The 22,939-nt window shown below is 50.6% G+C and overlaps 1 protein-coding gene across 1 annotated transcript; it reads left to right on the forward strand.

The window, feature by feature from the left end:
• The first annotated feature begins 2,413 nt into the window (after positions 1 to 2,413).
• Positions 2,414 to 21,929, forward strand: LOC147116845 (fucolectin-4-like). The gene is made up of 5 exons (XM_085987248.1): positions 2,414 to 2,520; positions 5,666 to 5,733; positions 18,685 to 18,970; positions 19,966 to 20,142; positions 21,709 to 21,929. Exons 2-4 carry the CDS (start codon positions 5,667 to 5,669, stop codon positions 20,117 to 20,119), a joined length of 507 nt encoding a protein of 168 aa, XP_085843374.1. The 5' UTR covers positions 2,414 to 2,520; position 5,666; the 3' UTR covers positions 20,120 to 20,142; positions 21,709 to 21,929.
• Positions 21,930 to 22,939: the final 1,010 nt, after the last annotated feature.

The raw sequence follows: 22,939 nt of genomic DNA on the forward strand, positions 1-22,939 counted from the left end.
CTTGAAGTCAATGAAACAAGCGAATATTTTCCCATTTTTTGTTTGGTGTATATGTTTTTCAATGAGAGTGTGAAGGGTATAGATATGGTCGGTGGTGCGGTGTTTTGGAAGAAAGCCTATTTGATTTTTTCTAAGGATATTATGTTTGTTAAGAAAATCCAGTAATCTACTATTTAGAATACTGCAGAATAACTTCCCTAGACAACTGTTGACACAGATGCCGCGGTAGTTATTTGGGTCTGATTTGTTTCCACTTTTATATATGGGAGAGATGAGTCCTTGGCACCAGATATCGGGAAAACAGCCTGAACGTAATATGATGTTGAATAACTTGAGTACAGCACCCTGCATCTCCATACTGCTGAACTTGAGCATTTCATTTTTGATGTTGTCTGGACCACAGGCTTTCTTTAGGTGGAGAGATTTTGTTTTTGTGGCTAGTTCTTTCCATGTGATTGGGGAGTCTAGAGGGTTTTGGTTGTCTTTAATTGTTGCTTCTAATGTGTGGAGTTTTTCTGTGATATGATGTTGACTTGGGTTTGTTTCGTTTATTGGGATGTCTTTGTAGAGGTTTTCAAAATGTTTTCTCCAGATGTCGCCATCTTGGATTGGTAATGCTTGCAATTGTGTTGTACTCAGGTTATTCCACATATCCCAGAATTGATTTGGATTAATGGAGTTTTCAATTTCTTCGAGTATTTTGTGGGTATAAGTTTGTGTTTTTTTCCTAATGGTGTGTTTATATCTTTTGAGGGTCTCATTGTATCTAATACGTAGGTCTGGATTGTTTGGTTGGCGATGCTTTTGGTTTGATATTTTTCTCAGGTCTTTTCTGGCATTTTTGCATTCGTGGTCAAACCATTTCTCATTTTTATTTTGTCTTTTGTAACGTTTCCTCTTCTGTTTCACAAGGTCGGCTTTTACAGCTGCCTCATGGAAGATCATATTTATATCATCTATGGCCATGTTTACACCATCTCTGGTGATCTCATATAGATTTTCTTTAAATTTTGATATTTTACTTGTGAGATCAGGTGAATTTAGTGCTGTCTCTCTCTCTTTCTCTCTCTCTCTGTCTCTCTCTCTCTGACTCTCTCTCTCTGTCTCTCTCTCTCTCTCTCTCTCTGTCTCTCTCTTTTACTCTCTCTCTGTCTCTCTCTCTCTGTCTCTCTCTCTCTGTCTCTCTCTCTCTCTCTCTCTCTCTCTCTGTCTCCTCTCAATTCAATTCAATTCAAATCGCTTTATTGGCATGACAAGTTACATCTTATGTTGCCAAAGCATCGAAAAACATTAATGTTTGTTCACAAAAATACAGATCTATCCATACAGTGTATAAACAGATATATCTCTGAGTGTATAAATATACATTCATATAATTTGTATATACTCTTCTTATATTTAGTGGTTGTCCCTCTGTTTATGGGAAGCTGTAACATAGTGTGCCGCTAGTGTTACACAATTTCTCTCTTCCCCTAGTAGATATGGGAGTTTTTGGTCGTCATTCAAATTTCTGAATTCCGGGCATATTTTTGTGAATTTTGGGTAGGAATTCTCCCTTATGCCCTGATATTTTCTACAAGATGTGAGGAAGTGCATCTCTGTCTCCACCACTCCCTGACTGCAGTGAGAGCATACCCTGTCCTCTCTTGGTAGCCGGGTCTGCCTGTGTCTACCTTTTTCGATCGCCAGGCTATGTTCACTAAGTCTGTACATTGTCAAGGTTTTTCTCAGTTTGCTATCCTTTACCATGGTCAGGTAATCAGCCATGTTGTATTGTCTGTTTAGGGCCAAGTAGCAATTGAGTTTGCTTTGGGTTTTTGTTGTTTCTGCCCAATATGACAGATATTTTTCCTTTTGCTTAGCGACGATTGTGTTGGGTCGAATTCTTTGTGTTACGCTGTCACTGTCCTCTCTCTGTCTCCGCTCTGTCTCCTCTCTCTCTCTCTCTCTGTCTCTCTATCTCTCTCTGTCTCTATGTCTATGCCTATGTGATTCTCTGTCTCTTTCTCTCTGTCTTTCTCTCTGTCTCTGTCTCTTTCTCTCTCTCTGTCTCTCTCTGACTCTCTCTCTGTCTCTATCTCGCTCTCTCTCTGTCTCTGTCTGTCTCTCTCTATCTCACTCTCTCTCGCTGTCTCTGTGTATCTCTCTCTCTCTCTGTGTCTCTCTCTCTGTCTGTCTCTCTCTCTGTCTCTCTCTGACTGTCTGTCTCTGTCTCTCTCTCTCTCTCTCTCTGTGCTCTCTGTCTGTCTCTGTCTGTTTGCCTCTCTGTCCCTCCTTCTCATTCTTTCTCCTTATCTCAGTTTCCCAGAACAGACGAGTGTTTGCTGATTTCTCACCCCACTCGCCCTCCTCCCCTCTGTTGCAATGTCTCGGAATGAAGGGTTTGGCCAGCGACGGATACATTGAGCAACAGTGGGAGTCGGGGCGATAAGGAGGGTATAAATCTGGCAGGAGAGCAACACACAGCACTTCTTACCACAGACTGTGCCCTTCCGAATACCGTCAATCAAAACTCTCCAGGTAAGAGGGACCTTTTCAAACCTCCGGCCCCGCTCCTCTCTATAAAACCTGTTAAATATACCGAGCATGGCTGTGCACAGCAACAAGGGCTCTGTCATTGATTGTGTTAATATTTACAGGGGGTCTCCGGGAGTGTGTTAATATTTACAGGGGGTCTCCGGGAGTGTGTTAATATTTACAGGGGGTCTCCGGGAGTGTGTTAATATTTACAGGGGGTCTCCGGGAGTGTGTTAATATTTACAGGGGGTCTCCGGGAGTGTGTTAATATTTACAGGGGGTCTCCGGGAGTGTGTTAATATTTACAGGGGGTCTCCGGGAGTGTGTTAATATTTACAGGGGGTCTCCAGGAGTGTGTTAATATTTACAGGGGGTCTCTGGGAGTGTGTTAATATTTACAGGGGCTCTCCGGGAGTGTGTTAATATTTACAGGGGGTCTCCAGGAGTGTGTTAATATTTACAGGGGGTCTCCAGGAGTGTGTTAATATTTACAGGGGGTCTCCGGGAGTGTGTTAATATTTACAGGGGGTCTCCGGGAGTGTGTTAATATTTACAGGGGGTCTCCAGGAGTGTGCTAATATTTACAGGGGGTCCCTGGGAGTGTGTTAATATTTACAGGGGGTCTCCGGGAGTGTGTTAATATTTACAGGGTGTCTCTGGGAGTGTGTTAATATTTACAAGGGGTCTCCAGGAGTGTGTTAATATTTACAGGGGTCTCCAGGAGTGTGTTAATATTTACAGGGGGTCTCTGGGAGTGTGTTAATGCTTACAGGGTGTCTCCAGGAGTGTGTTAATATTTACAGCGGGTCCCTAAGAGTGTGTTAATATTTACAGCGGGTCTCCGGGAGTGTGTTAATATTTACAGGGGGTCTCCGGGTGTTTGTTAATATTTACAGGGGGTCCCCGGGAGTGTTAATATTTACAGGGTGTCTCTGGGAGTGTGTTAATATTTACAGGGGGTCTCTGGGAGTGTGTTAATATTTACAGGGTGAATCTGGGAGTGTGTTAATATTTACAGGGGGTCCTTGGGAGTGTGTTAATATTTACAGGGGGCCCTGGGAGTGTGTTAATATTTACAGCGGGTCTCCGGGAGTGTGTTAATATTTACATGGGGTCTCCAGGAGTGTGTTAATATTTACAGGGGTCCCTACGAGTGTGTTAATATTTACAGGGGGCCCTGGGAGTGTGTTAATATTTACAGCGGGTCTCCGGGAGTGTGTTACTATTTACATGGGGCCTCCAGGAGTGTGTTAATATTTACAGGGGTCTCCGGGAGTGTGTTAATATTTACAGGGGGTCTCCGGGAATGTGTTAATATTTACAGGGGGTCTCCAGGAGTGTGTTAATATTTACAGCGGGTCTCCGGGAGTGTGTTAATATTTATAGGGGTCCCTAAGAGTGTGTTAATATTTACAGGGGGTCTCCGGGAGTGTGTTAATATTTACAGCGGGTCTCCGGGAGTGTGTTAATATTTACAGGGGGTCTCCGGGAGTTTGTTAATATTTACAGGGGGTCCCCGGGAGTGTTAATATTTACAGGGTGTCTCTGGGAGTGTGTTAATATTTACAGGGGGTCTCTGGGAGTGTGTTAATATTTACAGGGGGCCCTGGGAGTGTGTTAATATTTACAGCGGGTCTCCGGGAGTGTGTTACTATTTACATGGGGCCTCCAGGAGTGTGTTAATATTTACAGGGGTCTCCGGGAGTGTGTTCATATTTACAGGGGGTCTCTGGGAGTGTGTTAATATTTACAGGGGGTCTCCGGGAGTGTGTTAGTATTTACAGGGGTCCCTAAGAGTGTGTTAATATTTACAGCGGGTCTCCGGGAGTGTGTTACTATTTACATGGGGCCTCCAGGAGTGTGTTAATATTTACAGGGGTCTCCGGGAGTGTGTTCATATTTACAGGGGATCTCTGGGAGTGTGTTAATATTTACAGGGGGTCTCCGGGAGTGTGTTAATATTTACAGGGGGTCTCCGGGAGTGTGTTAATATTTACAGGGGGTCTCCGGGAGTGTGTTAATATTTACAGCGTGTCTCCGGGAGTGTGTTAATATTTACAGCGGGTCTCCGGGAGTGTGTTAATATTTACAGGGGGTCTCTGGGAGTGTGTTAATATTTACAGGGGGTCTCTGGGAGTGTGTTAATATTTACAGGGGGTCTCCGGGAGTGTGTTAATATTTACAGGGGGTCTCCGGGAGTGTGTTAATATTTACAGCGGGTCTCCGGGAGTGTGTTAATATTTACAGGGGGTCTCCGGGAGTGTGTTAATATTTACAGGGGGTCCCCGGGAGTGTTAATATTTACAGGGTGTCTCTGGGAGTGTGTTAATATTTACAGGGGGTCTCTGGGAGTGTGTTAATATTTACAGGGGGTCTCTGGGAGTGTGTTAATATTTACAGGGGGTCTCTGGGAGTGTGTTAATATTTACATGGGGTCTCCAGGAGTGTGTTAATATTTACAGGGGTCCCTACGAGTGTGTTAATATTTACAGGGGGCCCTGGGAGTGTGTTAATATTTACAGCGGGTCTCCGGGAGTGTGTTAATATTTACAGGGGTCCCTACGAGTATGTTAATATTTACAGGGGGTCTCTGGGAGTGTGTTACTATTTACATGGGGCCTCCAGGAGTGTGTTAATATTTACAGGGGGTCTCCGGGAGTGTGTTAATATTTACAGGGGGTCTCCGGGAGTGGGTTAATATTTACAGGGGGTCTCCGGGAGTGTGTTAATAATTACTGGGGATCCCTGGGGGGGTGTTAATATTTACAGGGGGTCTCCGGGAGTGTGTTAATATTTACAGGGGGTCTCTGGGAGTGTGTTAATATTTTCAGGGGGTCCTTGGGAGTATGTTAATATTTACAGGGGGTCTCCAGGGGTGCGTTAATATTTACAGGGGGGTCTCCCTGTGCTTCAAGCAGTGACTGTGCTGAAATGTGCGGCTTTGGGACATTGCTGAGCTTTCTGGACGGGTTACTGTGGAAACACATAATACCAGTTTCTCTCTCTCTCGCTAGCTTAGCCTGTCATTAACTGTTTTTTCTCCGACTATGTGAGGTCACTGAGCTGATGTTAATTGGGAAAAGCGTTGAAGAATTATTTGTGAGTTGGAACGAGATTAGGTGTTAAATTACTGTCCGTGTCTCCTCAGGATGTTTCTCCGAGTCTGTGCCGTTATCCTCGTGGTGTCTGGATTGGGAAAAGCCCATATTAATGAAGGTAAGGACCGAACAGTCTTCTGAAATGGCTGTGGATGTGATTTGTGATCGGGACAGAGATAGAGAGAGAGAGAGAGAAATAGACGGGCAGAGAGCGAGAGAGAGAAACAGACAGAAAACTGAGAGAGAGGGAAAGAGACAGACACAGAGAGAGAGCGAAAGACAGAGAGAGAGAGAGAGAGATGGAGAGAAAGGGGTGTATTGATTTCTTTGTGGGTTCACTAACGAGACATTTATGAAAGAGAATGAGTTTTAATCTAAAGTCTGTTCAACTCTTTATATAGCATTTCAGGAGACACCCTGCTAGTGATGCATCTAGAATGAAACTGAAACTAAACCAAACTGCTTATCTCTCACATGACCTCTGCTGGTCAGGCATAAGTAATCAATACATGCAACTATGCTGGTAAGGCCTGATAATCAAACAGGCAAATAACATCACTATTTGCTGATATCATTACATCTCCTTTTCTTAAAACAAAAGTATTTGGCCTAGAAATTCAGTTGGTTGCGCCAGCCGGTAACGCCATAAGAGGGGTATATTTCCAGCACTAGGCACTTAGCGCCCGGGCGCAGACCGATCTGCGCCAACGCCCAAATTCAGTTGACATTTAGCGCCGGCGCAAAGTGCTTGCGCCCGCTCAGCTGCGCGCGCAGCTTATGACGTCATTTCGTCGTGCAACGCTGTTTGTGCGCCCCAAACCGGAAATTCAGTGGCGCCCGCCCAATGTGGGTGTGGCGCTGCTAAGAACTGTGAAGTGGAACGCAACAGAGGCCCTGTGGGCCTCGGGGAGCGCTAATTAAAGGGCACTTACACTGACCTATAAAGCCCAGCCATTTTGCTGCAATGACTTTACTGCTTTGGATTTCTGGACAGAGACCAAGGGACAGAGCTTACTGATTTGGGACAACATAGGAGAGGTATTTTTGGCTTCTGGCCAGTGCTTTGACATTTGATTCATTTGATTTCACTGTTTTCAACTTTATTATGGGGGCTGTATGGGGGTCCAACCCTCAGTTGCAGCATTATGTGCGAAGGGCTCGCAGACGCTGTGAGAGAGGGCCAGCCATGCCTAGACGCAGAGGGGCCATCAGGCGTCGGCAACGTAGGCCTTACCCACTCAGGCAATACCGGCAGCAAGTGTCCTATCTCACCATGACTGCGGCGCATTGTGTTAAGAGGCTGCGCTTCAGAAGGGAGGTGGTTGCAGAGATCTGCCAGCTGCTTCACAGAGATCTGCGTCCACAGCTGATGTGCAGGACGTCTCTCTCGGTGGCAGTGAAGGTCACGGTGGCTCTGAACTTTTATGCAAGCGGCTCCTTCCAAGCCGCTGCTGGGGACATAGCGAACATCTCCCAGTTCGCCGCGCATCGCTGCATCCGGCAGGTCACCGATGCACTTTTCGCGAGGAGACACCAATTCATCTCCTTCCCCATGACCCGACAGAGGCAGGAGCAGCGTGCAGTTGGATTTGCCAGGATCGCGCGCTTCCCCATGGTGCAGGGCGCCATTGACTGCACGCATGTGGCTATGCGGGCACCTATCCACAATGCCGAGGATTACCGCAACCGGAAGGGCTACCATTCCCTAAATGTACAGCTGGTGTGTGACCACAGGCAGCGCATCCTAGCTGTCAATGCCCGCTTCCCAGGAAGCAGCCACGATGCATTTATCCTGCGCCAGACTACTGTGGCTGACATGTTCGAGGCACAGCCTCCACCAAGGGGATGGCTTATCGGGGACAAGGGCTACCCTTTGTGTACATGGCTCATGACCCCGCTCCGCGCGCCCAGGACCCCAGTGGAGGAGGCATACAACGAAAGCCATCAAGCCACAAGGAACATCATAGAGCAAACGATAGGCGTCCTCAAGCAACGGTTCCGCTGCCTGGATCGTTCCGGCGGATCTCTACAGTATTCGCCGGATAGAGTCTCCCAGTTCGTCGTCGTCTGCTGCATGCTGCACAACCTGGCTATCCGCAGGACTCAGGCACTGCCACCTGACATTGCACCACCACCTCAGGAGGACGAGCAGGAGGACCATGAGGAGGAGGAGGAGGAGTACCAGCCCAGGAGGGAGCCACAAGGTCCAAGGGCCGTCCGCCGGGGGCTTATTGATCGACACTTCTAGGCCCCCCTGTCAGGGAATGGGCTGTGGCAATGAACGCACCTGAAGGCAGCCGCACCGCAAGCCCTCAGCCGGTTAACGCAACAACCACTTGAAACCTGAGACGTGGACATGCTGAATAAATAAAAAGCTTTATTTCACAAACTCAGGGCCCTTCCCACATGAAACAGAAAAACAGACAAGACCCCCAAAAAACAGTCAAAAACATCTGTCACTCCCAAAACCTGGGGAGGACTAACAAAACTTGGCCATCCAAATGGCCTTCATCATCGGCCTTACAAAAATAAGCCCCCCCCTCCACAACACAAACACCCACATAAAAACAAAAAATGCCTTGATCCTCGGACTTACCAAAATAATGCCCCCCCAGAACACAAGCCCCCCAATATAAAAAAAACCGCTATCACCACACTCTAATGGGTGTGCCGAGAGGGCGAGTCCTTAGACAGGCTTCTCTGGCCCCTGCCCAACCTGCTGCTCCGCCTCAACCTGGGCCCTGCGCGTGTGGCAAGGCTGGGGGAAGGCTCATGAGGGCCACAATGCGTGTCGCCAGATGCCCTTGGGGGTCGGCCTAGACGAGGCCCGGCCCGGGAGGGGCCGGCTGCTGACTGCTGCAGCTGTGGCTGGCCAGCATCAGTCTCACCAGCAGCTCGTCGCACCTTGGCTGGGGGAGTGGCAGTGTCGGCTGCACCAATGGGGGCAAGCTGGCTGATGGCAGGCGTGCGCTGCTCGCCAGAGACACTGGCACTCGGCCGGGCTGGCAGTGCAGCAAGCGCAGCAATCTGGTGGAGGCCAGACCGCTGTGCTGCAGCAAGGCGGCGGGTGCCCTGGCGATGCTTCCGCGCCACAGCGAGTGTGGCAGAAGTGAGTGCCCGATCTGCCCTGGTATGTGCCCGCATCAGCTCTGCCAGTGTCTGGACGGCACCACTCATCTCGCGAGTCACGTCCTGGGCTGCCGCGAGTTGCTGGACACCCCTGTCGTGCGCTGCCACGAGTTGTTCGAGCCCCCTGGCCTGTGATTCCCCGAAAGCGACCACACTATGGGCTAGATTTTCAGTTGCTTGCGCCAGCAGTTAGCGCCTTAAGAGAAGTGATTTTCGGGCGCTATGTGTGTAGCGCCTGGGCGCAGTGCAGTTTGCGCCCCGCCCCAAATTAAGTTGCCCGTTAGCGCCGGCGCAAAGTTTAGCGGCCGCCCGGATGCGCGCGCAGAAAATGACGTCACATCCTCGTGCAACGCCCTTTGGCCGCCCCGAATCCAAACTTCAGTCGGACCGCCCCATTGTGCGGCTGGCGTCCAGAGCGTTTGTAAAATGGAACGCAACACACCCTGGGGAGCGCAAATTAAAGGGCACTTGTACAAAAGGCACTCTGCATGTGTTCTGTGGAAGTAAGCTGTGTGTTGTTCTGAACGGTCTAATTATGTTTCCGGGCACCAATCACCATTCCTCCTCCTCCTCCTCCTCCTCCTCCTACTCCTCCTCCTCCTCCTCCTCCTCCTCCTCCTCCTCCTCCTCCTCCTCCTCCTCCCTCCAGACTTTGCATTTGAAAAACATACATGCACCCTTCCCCTTTAAGAGCTCACTGGCACCAGAGTGTCGGGTGTTGCGCTCTCCACCGCCGGCTTAGCGCCTAAAGATACTAGTGGAACGCCTCTTTTAGCGCTCCACCAACCTCTTAGGGCGAAGCCACTGAATTTCCAGCAACGGGGCGCTACTTTGGGGCGGGCGATAACTTCAGGCGGGCGCTAAGCTTAGCGCCCCAAAACTGTCTATACTGAAAATCTAGCCCACTGAGCCAGGGACTCAATGGCCTGAGGCATCTGTTGCACAACCCCCATGAACTCCTGGTGGCGCCGCTCAGACGCCGCCGACATCTCATCGAGGAGGCGCACCTCCTGGGCGAGGACCGTCTCCGGACTGGAGGGCGGACTCTCCCTCTGGGGAGAAGGCCGCCGAGCTGGCCGACCCTTCCCGCGTGCCTCGAGCCCACTGGACCCAGGATCTGCCCTCCCCTGCAACACCTCCCCCCTCTGGGGAGAAGGCCGGCGTGCTGCCGGACCCTTCCCGCGTGCCTCGAGCCCACTGGACCCAGGATCTGCCCTCCCCTGCAACACTTCCCCCTGGCTCTCCTGCAGGCCAGACGTCTCCCCTCCATTGCCATCCCCTGGCGTGGATGAGGGTTCCCCCGATGTGCCGCCTTCCTCCTGGTCCTCGTCGTCCTCCTCCTCCAAGGGCCTGGCACTCTGAGCTTCAGGGACCACCTCCTCCTCACCAGCTGAAAGCAGGAAGGCACAAGAGTAGCTTTAGAGTGAGGACAGGGCGTCAGCGAGGGAGGCCTGGGTGGTGGCATTATGCGCATTTGACGGTCAGTGCGAAAGGATGTAGATCTGAAGCGCAAGGGCAACGACAGAGGTCCAACCGGTCATGTCCTTACCAGTGGGTCCCAGTACAGGGTCCGCATCTCCGATCGCAACAGGGCCAGTCACCCGGGCACGCATGAGTCGAGGCACGCTCTCCTCCAGCTCACTGAGCGCCTGGTACTCGGGACGGCCTCCACCGGTGTCAGACTGGCTCCTCAAATTCCGCGCCAGCTTGGCCTGCAAGAGAAAGGACGGCCTCTAAGTACAGTGTGGTGCCCTGTTGCTGTGTGCACTGCCTCCCATGGTCGAATAGCTTGGCCAGTGTGGTGCCCTGTTGCTGTGTGCACTGCCTCCCATGGTCGAATAGCTTGGCCAGTGTGGTGCCCTGTTGCTGTGTGCACTGCCTCCCATGGTCGAATAGCTTGGCCAGTGTGGTGCCCTGTTGCTGTGTGCACTGCCTCCCATGGTCGAATAGCTTGGCCAGTGTGTTAAGTGCAGAAAGTGCTATTGATGATCATGCCAGTGCCATTGCTGCGGGAGGAGGGCTGCCCATTAGTCCTTTGAGGTCCCTTTGCCCATAATGTGAGGTGCACATGCAAGGATGAGGAGGACACTGGAAAGGGTACTCACCTTCACCATCCGAGTGAGGTCGTTGTACTTCTTGCGGCATTGGTCCGCACTCCTGGGGACATCGCAGGTGGATGACACCCTGCGGGCGATTTGCCTCCAGGCTTTCCTGTACTGGCTCCTGGGAGCCTTCTTGCCACTGTCCGGGCACAAGATCTCTCTTTTGTTTTCAACACCATTAATCAGCACCCTCAGAGCATGCTCTGAGAAGCGCTGCGCTCGTTCACGGGCCCTCTCCATGGCTCCAGGCGCTATTTTGGCCCACCAGCAGTGTTGAGGCCTAGCTGCAGGGCTCCAGTATGCAGGGCGTGGCAGCAGTCAAAGTCGACCCTTCCCCCTTTAAGAGCTGGCCGGCGTCAGGGTGTCTGCTGTCAATCAAAACATGACCGCACCTGCGCTGCACCCGGCCTCGGCGTTATCAGGCCGCATCGCCGGCTTAGTGCCTGAAGAGAGCATTGCAACGCCAGTTTCAGCGCTCGGCCAAACTCTTGGCCAACTCTACTGAATTTCGGCGATATGGCCTACACTTTCCGGCGGGCGCTAACTTTAGCGAACGCCCGACTTTAGCGCCCCAAAAGTGTCCAGACTGAATTTCTAGGCCTTTTACTTTTAACTAACAACATGTTTTCTTTGTATTAATCTGCATTTTAACTGTAACACTTAATGAACTTACATTATCATTATCATGATCAAGGTTTTTTAACCTTGCTTTGTGTGTGCACATGAAATATGTCAATACACTAGAACTTGAAGAAAGAATAAGATAACATTACTTCCTTCTATAACAATGGTCCTTAAATTTGCTCAATGAGTCTCTCAGGAGGCTTCACGTGTCTTGAGGATTTTCTGATTGATTGTCCTTGAATCTGAGTTGTTGCCTCAGATGATTGGTTTTCAGCTGTGTGATCAGGTTGTTCAACAGTATCAGTCTCTTGACCTGCTGTGGCTGGTCCCATGAGAAGATCTCGATGATTTCTTCTCAGAACAGCACCCTCATCTGTCTGAATGGTGTATGATCTTGGTTGAACTTCACTCAGGACAGTTCCCTTCTGAGTCCATGTGTTTGTTTTGTCTTTGAACCTTACTTGGTCACCAGTGTGGAGTTCAGGTAGGTTTTGTGTTCCTCTGTCATAGTAGTACTTTTGCTTTTCTTTCTGTTGTTCTTTGATCTTCCTCACTTTCTCCCCCTCTTTTGTTTTCAGGAGGTTCTCCGGGATGGGTAGGTTTGACCTTAGCCGACGTCCCATCAGGAGTTGGGCTGGTGACTTACCACACTCGAGCGGCGTTGTGCGGTATATAAGCATGCTCTGGTAGAAGTCAGTTCCACTGTCTTTTGCCTTGTACATCAGTCTTTTCACTGTCTGGACCGATTTTTCCACTAGACCATTGGACTGTGGAAAATGAGGACTTGACGTTGTGTGGACAAAGTCCCACTCTTTGGCAAAGTGTCGGAAATTTGCATTGTAAAACTGAGGTCCGTTGTCTGTGAAGACCTCGCTTGCCACGCCATGTCTGGAGAATATGGCTTTCATACATGTTATCACAGCATCTGCAGTGGTGGTGCACAGTCTACAAACCTCTGGATACAGGGAGTAAAATCTGTTACTACAAGATAGTCCTTCCCTTGACATATGAATAGGTCAGCGCCTACCTTCTGGTAAGGTCTGTCTGGTGCTGGGTGTGGCTTTAGTGGTTCTACCAGATTGCTTGCTCGATATTTCAGGCACATTGTGCAGTTTGACACCTCATTTGTCACATCTTGGTTGATTCGTGGCCAGTACATCACCTCTCGTGCTCTTTTCTTACACTTTTCGATTCCCAGATGTCCTCCATGGATCTTTTTTAGCATCTCTTTTCTCAGACTTTTTGGGATAACTATTTTACTTCCTTTGTAGATGATGTCTTCGACCAGTGATAGTTCCGCCCTGCAGTTCCAGTACTCTGCTATGTCAGGTGAGCAGTCTTGCTTCATGTTGGGCCATCCATCCAAGATGCTTTTCCTCAGCCGTCTCATTGTTCCATCTTTGTTTGTCTCATTCTTTATGAGCTCCATTTTTGCATCTGCTGTGGGCAGTGCACTTGTGATCATGTCCACGTAGGCGTTCACTTTTTCATCCATTGTGGTGTTTGCGGGCTCTCTTGGGTCAACAGCTCTGGACAACGTGTCTGCTGTATACATCAGCTTACCCGGTGTGTACGCAACATTCAGTGTATAGCGTTGCAGCCTGATCATCATTCTTTGTATTCTAAGCGGACAGCTATTTAGTGGCTTTTGGAACAATGCAATCAAGGGCTTATGGTCAGTCTCTACACTGATTGCTTGTCCTGCCACAAACTGGTGAAATCTTTCACAGGCATATGTGATGCTGAGCAGCTCCTTTTCTATTTGAGCATATCGCGTCTCCGCGTCTGTCATTGAGCGCGATGCATATGCAATAGGTTGCCAGTAGTCATATTGTTGCAGAAGAACGGCACCGAGCCCACTCTGTGATGCATCTGATGATATCTTGATGGGTCTCGCTGGGTCATAAAACCTCAGAACTGGTTCCTCTGTGAGCAGTTTCTTTAGATCGCTCCATGACTTCTCATGCTCATGATTCCATTCCCATTCTATGTTCTTTTCAGTTAGTCTTCTCAGTGGCGCCATCTTTTCTGAGAGGTTGGATATGAATTTCCCCATGTAGTTGATCATTCCATTAAACCTCTGCACGTCCTTTTTGCATTGTGGCTTTGGCATATTCTCAATGGCGGACACCTTTCTGGGACCTGGTCTGATGCCCTCACTGCTAAGGATATCTCCCACGAATGTCAGTTCTGTCACCCCAAGCTGGCATTTCTCTCTATTCAGCTTCAGGTTTGTTTTCCTTGTTGTTTCCAGCACTTTTTCAGTCTCTCGTCATGCTCAGTTCTCATGGTTCCCCATACTATGATGTCATCCATTGATGTATCAACTCCCTCCAGGTGTTCATAGATCATATGAATTGTTTTGTGATACACTTCAGGAGCTGAGGCAATGCCAAATGGTAACCTTAGGAATCTGTATCTGCCAAATGGACTGTTAAACGTGCACAGTCTTGAACTTGCTTCGTCCAATTTCATCTGCCAAAATCCTGATGATGCATCTAACTTGCTGAAATACTTTGCATTTGCAAACTGTGCCATGATTTCCTCACATGTAGGAAGCTTGAAGTGCTCTCTCTTTATTGCTCTGTTTAGATCTCTTGGATCCAGGCAAATTCTGAGCTTTCCATTCTTTTTGTCCACTACGACGAGGGAACTCACCCACTCAGTTGGCTCATCTATCTTCTGAATCACGTTCAGGCTTTCCATCCTGTCCAACTCTGCCTTCAGTTGCTTTTGAAGAGCAAACAGAACTTTTCTGCATGGATGTATGACCGGTGTCATACTTTTATCTACTCTGATCGTGTGTTCTCCTGGAATGCAGCCTAGACCCTTAAATAGGTCTTTGTACTCTTTCATGAGTTCATCATAGACTGTCTCTCATTCGCTTTCCACAACGAGGACTCTCTTTACCAGGTTCAGTCTCTCACAGGCTTTTAAACCTAGTATGGCCTGCACATCCTTTGGCACCACGATTAATGCTAGCGTGTGCTCTCTGTCCTTGTGTGTTACTTTGACAATGCATCTTCCTTTCACTGGTATATCAGTACCTGAGTATCCTGTCACTTTCACTTTTATTCCATGTATCTTTAGTCTGGGTCTAATTTTCTTAAAATCAGTCTCTGATATCATATTAACTTGTGCTCCAGTATCCAATTTAAATGGAATGTATATGTCATTCACTTTTAGTGTCAACATCCAGTCTCTTTCTTCTTTTTTGTTTTCAGACACAACATCTACATAGAACTCCTCTATCTCGCTTTCATCTACTGCATGGACCTTGCTTTGTTGCACTTGGTTCTTACAGCAACGGGCATAATGGTTGTTTTTGTTGCAATTATTGCATTTTTTACCATATGCTGGACACTTTTTTGGTGGATGCTGTGTACCGCATCGACTACATGACTTTCGATTGTCCCTTTCATTTTCGTTCGCTGGCCACGCCTCTTATTTCACATTGGCGCTCGTTTTGTTAAACGGTTTGTATCCGCTCATTCTCACTGCATCCACGTTGCAGCTACTGTCACTGAACAGCTCCTTTGCCTGCAACTTCACAGTCTCTGTAGCCCTACACAGTGCTATGGCTTTTCCCAGGTCTAGATCTTGCTCTCTTAGCAGTCTTTCCCTTAGACCATTATCTGGAATACCACACACTAGTCTGTCTTTTATCAGCGAGTCTGTCAGTCCCCCAAATTCACACGATTTGCTTCGGTTTCTCAGTTCAGTCACATACTGATCAATAGTCTCACCCGTTTTCTGTACACATGTGAAAAATCTGTGCCTCTCAAACGTCACGTTACATTTAGGTATGCAGTAGGCCTCAAACTGTTCCATTATTTTATCTAGTTTCATTTTGTCTCCATCAACAGCGAATGTGAAGTTATTATACACCTCCAGCGCTTTATCACCCACGACATGTAAGAACAGTGACGATTTCTTTTTATTACTTTTCTCGTCAGCTCCGATTGCCACTAAATACAACCCCACAAGTTGTTTGAACCTCCTCCAATTTTCAGCCACATTACCTGTCAACTGAAGCGTCGCCGGTGGGTGTAAACCTTCCATTTTTCACTTCATTAGCTATTCTCCAATGGTAAGCAACGATGTTCTCTTTTGGCTTGCTAATTTGTGGAGAGCTGATTTAACTTCAGATTTTTTCTCTTCATCTCTTTCAATCACTTTTGACACCATGTATTGATTTCTTTGTGGGTTCAATGACGAGACATTTATGAAAGAGAATGAGTTTTAATCTAAAGTCTGTTCAACTCTTTATACAGCATTTCAGGAGACACCCTGCTAGTGATGCATCTGGAACGAAACTGAAACTAAACCAAACTGCTTGTCTCTCACATGACCTCTGCTGGTCAGGCATAAGTAATCAATACATGCAACTATGCTGGAAAGGCATGATAATCAAACAGGCAAATAACATCACTATTTGCTGATATCATTACAAGGGGGTGAGTGAGAGAGAGAGAGCGAGAGAAAGAGAGAGACAGAGAGAGAGAGAGACAGAGAGAGGAGAGAAAGGGAGAGAGGCAGAGAGAGAGTGAGAGAAAGAGACAGAGACAGAGAGAGAGAGAGACAGAGAGAGAAGGAGAGAAAGGGAGAGAGACAGAGAGAGAGAGTGAGAGAAAGGGACAGAGAGAGAGTGAGAGTGAGACAGAGACAGAGACAGACAGAGAGAGAAAGAGACAGAGCGAGATGGCGAGAAAGGGAGAGAGAGTGAGTATGGGAGAAAGACAGAGGGACAAGATGTGCCCTCTGATAGTGAGCAGATGGGCAGTGCTCTGTGATAGTGAGCAGATGGGCAGTGCCATCCAATAGTGAGCAGATGGGCAGTGCCCTTTGATAGTGAGCAGATGGGCAGTGCCCTGTGATAGTGAGCAGATGGGCAGTGCCCTGTGATAGTGAGCAGATGGGCAGTGCCCTGTGAGAGTGAGCAGATGGGCAGTGCCCTCGGATAGTGAGCAGATGGGCAGTGCCCTGTGATAGTGAGCAGATGGGCAGTGCCCAGTGATAGTGAGCAGATGGGCAGTGCCCTGTGATAGTGAGCAGATGGGCAGTGCCCTCCGATAGTGAGCAGATGGGCAGTGCCCTGTGATAGTGAGCAGATGGGCAGTGCCCTCCGATAGTGAGCAGATGGGCAGCGCCCTCCGATCGTGAGCAGATGGGCAGTGCCCTGTGATAGTGAGCAGATGGTCAGTGCCCTGCAATAGTGAGCAGATGGAAAGTGCCCTCAGATAGTGAGCAGATGGGCAGTGTCCTCTGATAGTGAGCAGATGGGAAGTGCCCTCCGATAGTGAGCAGATGGGCAGTGCCCAGTGATAGTCAGCAGATGGGCAGTGCCCTCCGATAGTGAGCAGATGGGCAGTGCCCAGTGATAGTGAGCAGATGGGCAGTGCCCTCCGATAGTGAGCACAAGGGCAGTGCCCTCCAATAGTGAGCAGATGGGCAGTGCCCTCAGATAGTGAGCAGATGGGCCGTGCCCTGTGATAGTGAGCAGATGGGCAGTGCCCTCTGATAGTGAGCAGATGGGCAGTGCCCTCCAATAGTGAGCAGATGGGCAGTGCCCTGTGATAGTGAGCAGAGGGGAGTGCCCTCTGATTGTGAGCAGATGGGCAGTGCCCAGTGATAGTGAGCAGATGGGCAGTGCCCTCCGATAGTGAGCAGATGGGTAGTGCCCAGTGATAGTGAGCAGATGGGCAGTGCCCTGTAATAGTGAGCAGATGGGCAGTGCCCTCCGATAGTGAGCAGATGGGCAGTGCCCTCTGATAGTGAGCAGATGGGCAGTGCCCAGTGATAGTGAGCAGATGGGCAGTGCCCTGTGATAGTGAGCAGATGCGCATTGCCCTCCGAAAGTGAGCAGATGGCCAGTGCCCTGTGATAGTGAGCAGATGGGCAGTGCCCTCCGATAGTGAGCAGATGGGCAGCGCCCTCCGATAGTGAGCAGATGGGCAGTGATAGTGAGCAGATGGGCAGTGCCCTCCAATAGTGAGCAGATGGGCAGTGCCCTGTGATAGTGAGCAGATGGGCAGTGCCCTCCAATAGTGAGCAGATGGGCAGTGCCCTCCGATAGTGAGCAGATGGGCAGTGCCCTCCAATAGTGAGCAGATGGGCAGTGCCCTCCGATAGTGAGCAGATGGGCAGTGCCCTCCAATAGTGAGCAGATGGTCAGTGCCCTCCAATAGTGAGCAGATGGGCAGTGCTCTGTGATAGTGAGCAGATGAGCAGTGCCCTCCAATAGAGTGCAGATGGGCAGTGCCCTGTGATAGTGAGCAGATGGGCAGTGCCCTGTGATAGTGAGCAGATGGGCAGTGCCCTCCGATAGTGAGCAGATGGGCAGTGCCCTGTGATAGTGAGCAGATGGGCAGTGCCCTCCGATAGTGAGCAGATGGGCAGTGCCCTGTGATAGTGAGCAGATGGGCAGTGCCCTGTGATGGTGAGAAGATGGGCATTGCCCTCTGATAGTGAGCAGATGGGCAGTGCCCTCTGATAGTGAGCAGATGGGCAGTGCCCTCTGATAGTGAGCAGATTGGCAGTGCCCTCTGATAGTGAGCAGATGGGCAGTGCCCTGTGATAGTGAGCAGATGGGCAGTGCCCTCCGATAGTGAGCAGATGGGCAGTGCCCAGTGATGGTGAGCAGATGGGCAGTGCCCTCTGATAGTGGGCAGATTGGCAGTGCCCTCTGATAGTGAGCAGATGGGCAGTGCCCTCTGATAGTGAGCAGATGGGCAGTGCCCTGTGATAGAGAGCAGATGGGCAGTGCCCTCCGATAGTGAGCAGATGGGCAGTGCCCTCCAATAGTGAGCAGATGGGCAGTGCCCAGTGATGGTGAGCAGATGGGCAGTGCACTCTGATAGTGAGCAGATGGGCAGTGCCCTGTGATAGTGAGCAGATGGGCAGTGCCCTCCAATAGTGAGCAGATGGGCAGTGCCCTCCAATAGTGAGCAGATGGGCAGTGCCCTCCAATAGTGAGCAGATGGGCAGTGCCCTCCGATAGTGAGCAGATGGGCAGCGCCCTCCGATAGTGAGCAGATGGGCAGTGATAGTGAGCAGATGGGCAGTGCCCTCCGATAGTGAGCAGATGGGCAATGCTCTGTGATAGTGAGCGGCTTCAGAGGGGACCGCATCATCAGCAGTGCTGGTTTGAATGAGTTGAGCAGGTTATGGGCCATTGCGTGGTACCATCTCAAATCTCTGTGTTTAACCTTTAGACATGAACTTGGCTCTGCAGGGGAGAGCAACTCAGTCGAGCCTGGACAGTTACCTCGGAGATGCGATCAATGCAGTGGATGGGAACCCGAGTGCTGACTGCAACCTGGGATCCTGTTCCATCACTGCTTCCGAGCAGGAGCCCTGGTGGAGGCTGGATCTACTGAAGTCCTACAATGTGGCCTCCGTATCCATCACCAACAGGATGGACTGCTGCACGGAGAACCTGAATGGGGCGGTGATTCACATCGGAGACTCGCTGGATAACAATGGCAAGTCCAACGCCAGGTAAACCCCAGCTACAGGTAAACTCTGCCTAAAGACAAACCCCGGCAAACCCCGGCAGCAGGCAAACCCCGGCTACAGGCCACCCCGGCTACAGGCCAACCCCGGCTACAGGCCAACCCCGGCTAAAGGCCAACCCCGGCAACAGGCCAAACCCGGCAACAGGCCAACCCCAGCTACAGGCCAACCCCGGCTACAGGCCAACCCCGGCTACAGGCCAACCCCGGCTACAGGCCAACCCCGGCAACAGGTCAACCCCGGCAACAGGCCAACCCCGGCAACAGGCCATCCCCGGCTACAGGCAAACCCCGGCTGCAGGCAAACCCCAGCTACAGGCAAACCCCAGCTACAGGCAAACTCTGCCTACAGGCAAACCCCAGCTACAGGCAAACCCCGGCAATGGGCAAATCCTGCCTACAGGCAAACCCAGCTACAGGCAAACCCCGGCTACAGGCAAACCCCGGCAACAGGCAAATCCTGCCTACAGGCAAACCCAGCTACAGACAAACCCCGGCTACAGGCAAACTCTGCCTACAGGCAAATCCCAGCTACAGGCAAACTCTGCCTACAGGCAAACCCCGGCAACAGGCAAACTCTGCCTACAGGCAAACCCCAGCTACATGCAAACCCCGGCAACAGGCAAACTCTGCCCACAGGCAAACCCCGGCCACAGGCAAACCCCAGCTACAGGCAAACCCCAGCTACAGGCAAACCCCGGCTACAGGCAAACCCCGGCTACAGGCAAAACCCGGCTACAGGCAAACTCCGGCTGCAGGCAAACTCTGCCTACAAGTAAACTCCCTGGTCAATGGATGCTGGGAGTCAAAGCGAACTTTCAAGGCTGAGATCGATAGATTTGTGTTGGGTAAGGGTACCGAGGGATATGGAGCAAAGGCGGGTAGATGGAGTTGAGGTACAGGTCAGCCATGGCGGAGAAGGCTTGAGGGACTGAATTGCCTCCTCCTGTTCCTAATATCCCTATTCTGCTATGTTGACAGGTGTGGAGAGATTCAGTCAATCGGCCCCGGAGAAACTCAGCACTTCACGTGCAATGGGATGTGTGGCCGATATGTAACCGTGGTGCTTCCAGACCGGCATCAGTCTCTGGCTTTGGCTGAAGTCACCGTGTTTGGTCATGAACATCACCACTGAGCAGCAGGACGGCCAATCTCAGGGTACGTGTCAGAGCCATCCAGCCCCAGTACCGCCACAAACAGCTGCACAACCCAGGCATCAGTGACCCCTGGACAGAGAGTGATATCAGTGACCCCTGGACAGAGAGTGATATCAGTGACCCCTGGACAGAGAGTGATATCACTGACCCCTGGACAGAGAGTGATATCACTGACCCCTGGACAGAGAGTGATATCAGTGACCCCTGGACAGAGAGTGATATCACTGACCACTGGACAGAGAGTGATATCACTGACCCCTGGACAGAGAGTGATATCAGTGACCCCTGGAGAGAGAGTGATATCACTGACCCCTGGACAGAGAGTGATATCACTGACCCCTGGACAGAGAGTGATCTCAGTGACCCATCTCAGTGACCCCTGGACAGAGAGTGATCTCAGTGACCCCTGGAGAGAGAGTGATATCACTGACCCCTGGACAGAGAGTGATATCAGTGACCCCTGGACAGAGAGTGATCTCAGTGACCCCTGGACAGAGAGTGATCTCAGTGACCCCTGGACAGAGAGTGATCTCACTGACCCCTGGACAGAGAGTGATATCACTGACCCCTGGACAGAGAGTGACATCACTGACCCCTGGAGAGAGAGTGATATCACTGACCCCTGGAGAGAGAGTGATCTCAGTGACCCCTGGACAGAGAGTGATGTCACTGGCCCCTGGACAGAGAGTGATATCAGTGACCCCTGGACAGAGAGTGATATCACTGACCCCTGGACAGAGAGTGATATCAGTGACCCCTGGACAGAGAGTGATATCACTGACCCCTGGACAGAGAGTGATATCACTGACCCCTGGACAGAGAGTGATCTCAGTGACCCCTGGACAGAGAGTGATATCACTGACCCCTGGACAGAGAGTGATATCACTGACCCCTGGAGAGAGAGTGATATCAGTGACCCCTGGACAGAGATTGATATCAGTGACCCCTGGACAGAGAGTGATGTCACTGGCCCCTGGACAGAGAGTGATGTCACTGACCCCTGGACAGAGAGTGATATCACTGACCCCTGGAAAGAGAGTGATATCAGTGACCCCTGGACAGAGAGTGATGTCACTGGCCCCTGGACAGAGAGTGATATCACTGACCCCTGGACAGAGAGTGATATCACTGACCCCTGGACAGAGAGTGATGTCACTGACCCCTGGAGAGAGAGTGATATCAGTGACCCCTGGACAGAGATTGATATCAGTGACCCCTGGACAGAGAGTGATGTCACTGGCCCCTGGACAGAGAGTGATGTCACTGACCCTTGGACAGAGAGTGATCTCAGTGACCCCTGGACAGAGATTGATATCAGTGACCCCTGGACAGAGAGTGATGTCACTGGCCCCTGGACAGAGAGTGATGTCACTGACCCTTGGACAGAGAGTGATCTCAGTGACCCCTGGACAGAGATTGATATCAGTGACCCCTGGACAGAGAGTGATGTCACTGGCCCCTGGACAGAGAGTGATATCAGTGACCCCTGGACAGAGAGTGATGTCACTGACCCCTGGACAGAGATTGTCTGGTTTCTACGCTGGTTTAATTAAGTGTTTGATTCTAGTTGCAGGTCTGTGAAGACGATTCCAGCTCTTCCGATGGTGTCCATTCCCGCTGGACTGTTTTGATTCACTAGTCCTGGGGTCGCTCCCACTCATCCCTGTTATCACTCGCCCTGTAACTCTCATCTGCTTGCGTCACTGTCTCCAGCGGGTCTGGAACCTGCTCTTCAACCGTTGCTATTATGGGATGCTTATAGTTTAATAAAAAATGCTTTGAACTTCCCGCCTGTGTCTATATTAATCGGATGGTTACGTGGGAGTGGGGAGTAGAGAAATGAATGAAGGATGGTCAGACTGGGAATTGGAGGGAAGGTGGGAATTTCTTCACCAGCTGCCAGCCTGGAATTAATGGAACGTCCTGCGAATTCCTGACGTCTGTTGTCGTAACTCCATCGGTGATCAATTAGTCCGGGACCTCGGATATCGCAGCTCCGGCACGTTTAGGGTTGCCAAGTCTGGTTGGCGTATTCCTGAAAGTTTCATCACCTGAACTCCCGCCACCAACCGCCCCGCGCAGTCGAACACACCCCTCCCCCTCCCCCGACCCCCAGCTCCAATATTTCTATAACCATGAAACACAAGTGTTCAATGGAAATGAAGGAATTTTGTTTGAGGCCCCCTGTGATTTATCTCCCAGATGTTGCTCACGGCCATGACCAGGAGGTTAATCTTTAATGCCTGGTGACCCCGCGGCCGTTCCCTACCGGAGTCTCCACTTGGCCTTGTCGGGGGAGCAGCCTATTCCCACCGTTCCCCAACACTGAGTACGTTTTTACTGAGGGTGCTGTGAGACTATTGTAAAAGGGGGTATGGGGGTGAGTCGATAGTAAACCCTTCCCTCCTCCTCCTCCCCCCCACCCCCATCCGATCCCAATGCCCCCTCCTCCCCAGACCCAGCCCCCTCTCGCTGTGATTCCGGCCTCCCCACCAAGGGATTACAGAGATAGGGAGCGGTGAAGCCATGGAGGGATATGAAAACAAGGGTGAGAATTTTTAAATCGAGGCGTTGCCGGACCGGGAGCCAGCGAGCACAGGGGGTGATGGGTGAACGGGACTGGGTGTGAGTTAGGACACGGGGCAGTGAGCACAGGGGAGCAGGGGAGTGATGGCAGAACGGGGCTGGGTGCGAGTTAGGACACGAGGCAGTGAGCACAGGGGGTGATGGGTGAACGGGACTGGGTGTGAGTTAGGACACGGGGCAGTGAGCACAGGGGGTGATGGGTGAACGGGACT

The sequence above is a fragment of the Somniosus microcephalus genome, chromosome 5 (assembly GCF_052327205.1).
Source record: "Somniosus microcephalus isolate GS21.2 chromosome 5, FLI_Smic_1.0, whole genome shotgun sequence".
In the NCBI taxonomy this organism is placed as follows: Eukaryota; Metazoa; Chordata; class Chondrichthyes; order Squaliformes; family Somniosidae; genus Somniosus; species Somniosus microcephalus.

What these genes read in the sequence shown, in the direction of transcription:
- LOC147116845 (XM_085987248.1), top strand. Translation starts at nt 5,667, where the DNA reads ATGTTTCTCCGAGTCTGTGCCGTTATCCTCGTGGTGTCTGGATTGGGA. An exon ending in AAAAGCCCATATTAATGAAG is followed by an intron (nt 5,734 to 18,684) that starts GTAAGGACCGAA and finishes TTTAACCTTTAG; the next exon opens with ACATGAACTTGGCTCTGCAG. An exon ending in AATGGCAAGTCCAACGCCAG is followed by an intron (nt 18,971 to 19,965) that starts GTAAACCCCAGC and finishes CTATGTTGACAG; the next exon opens with GTGTGGAGAGATTCAGTCAA.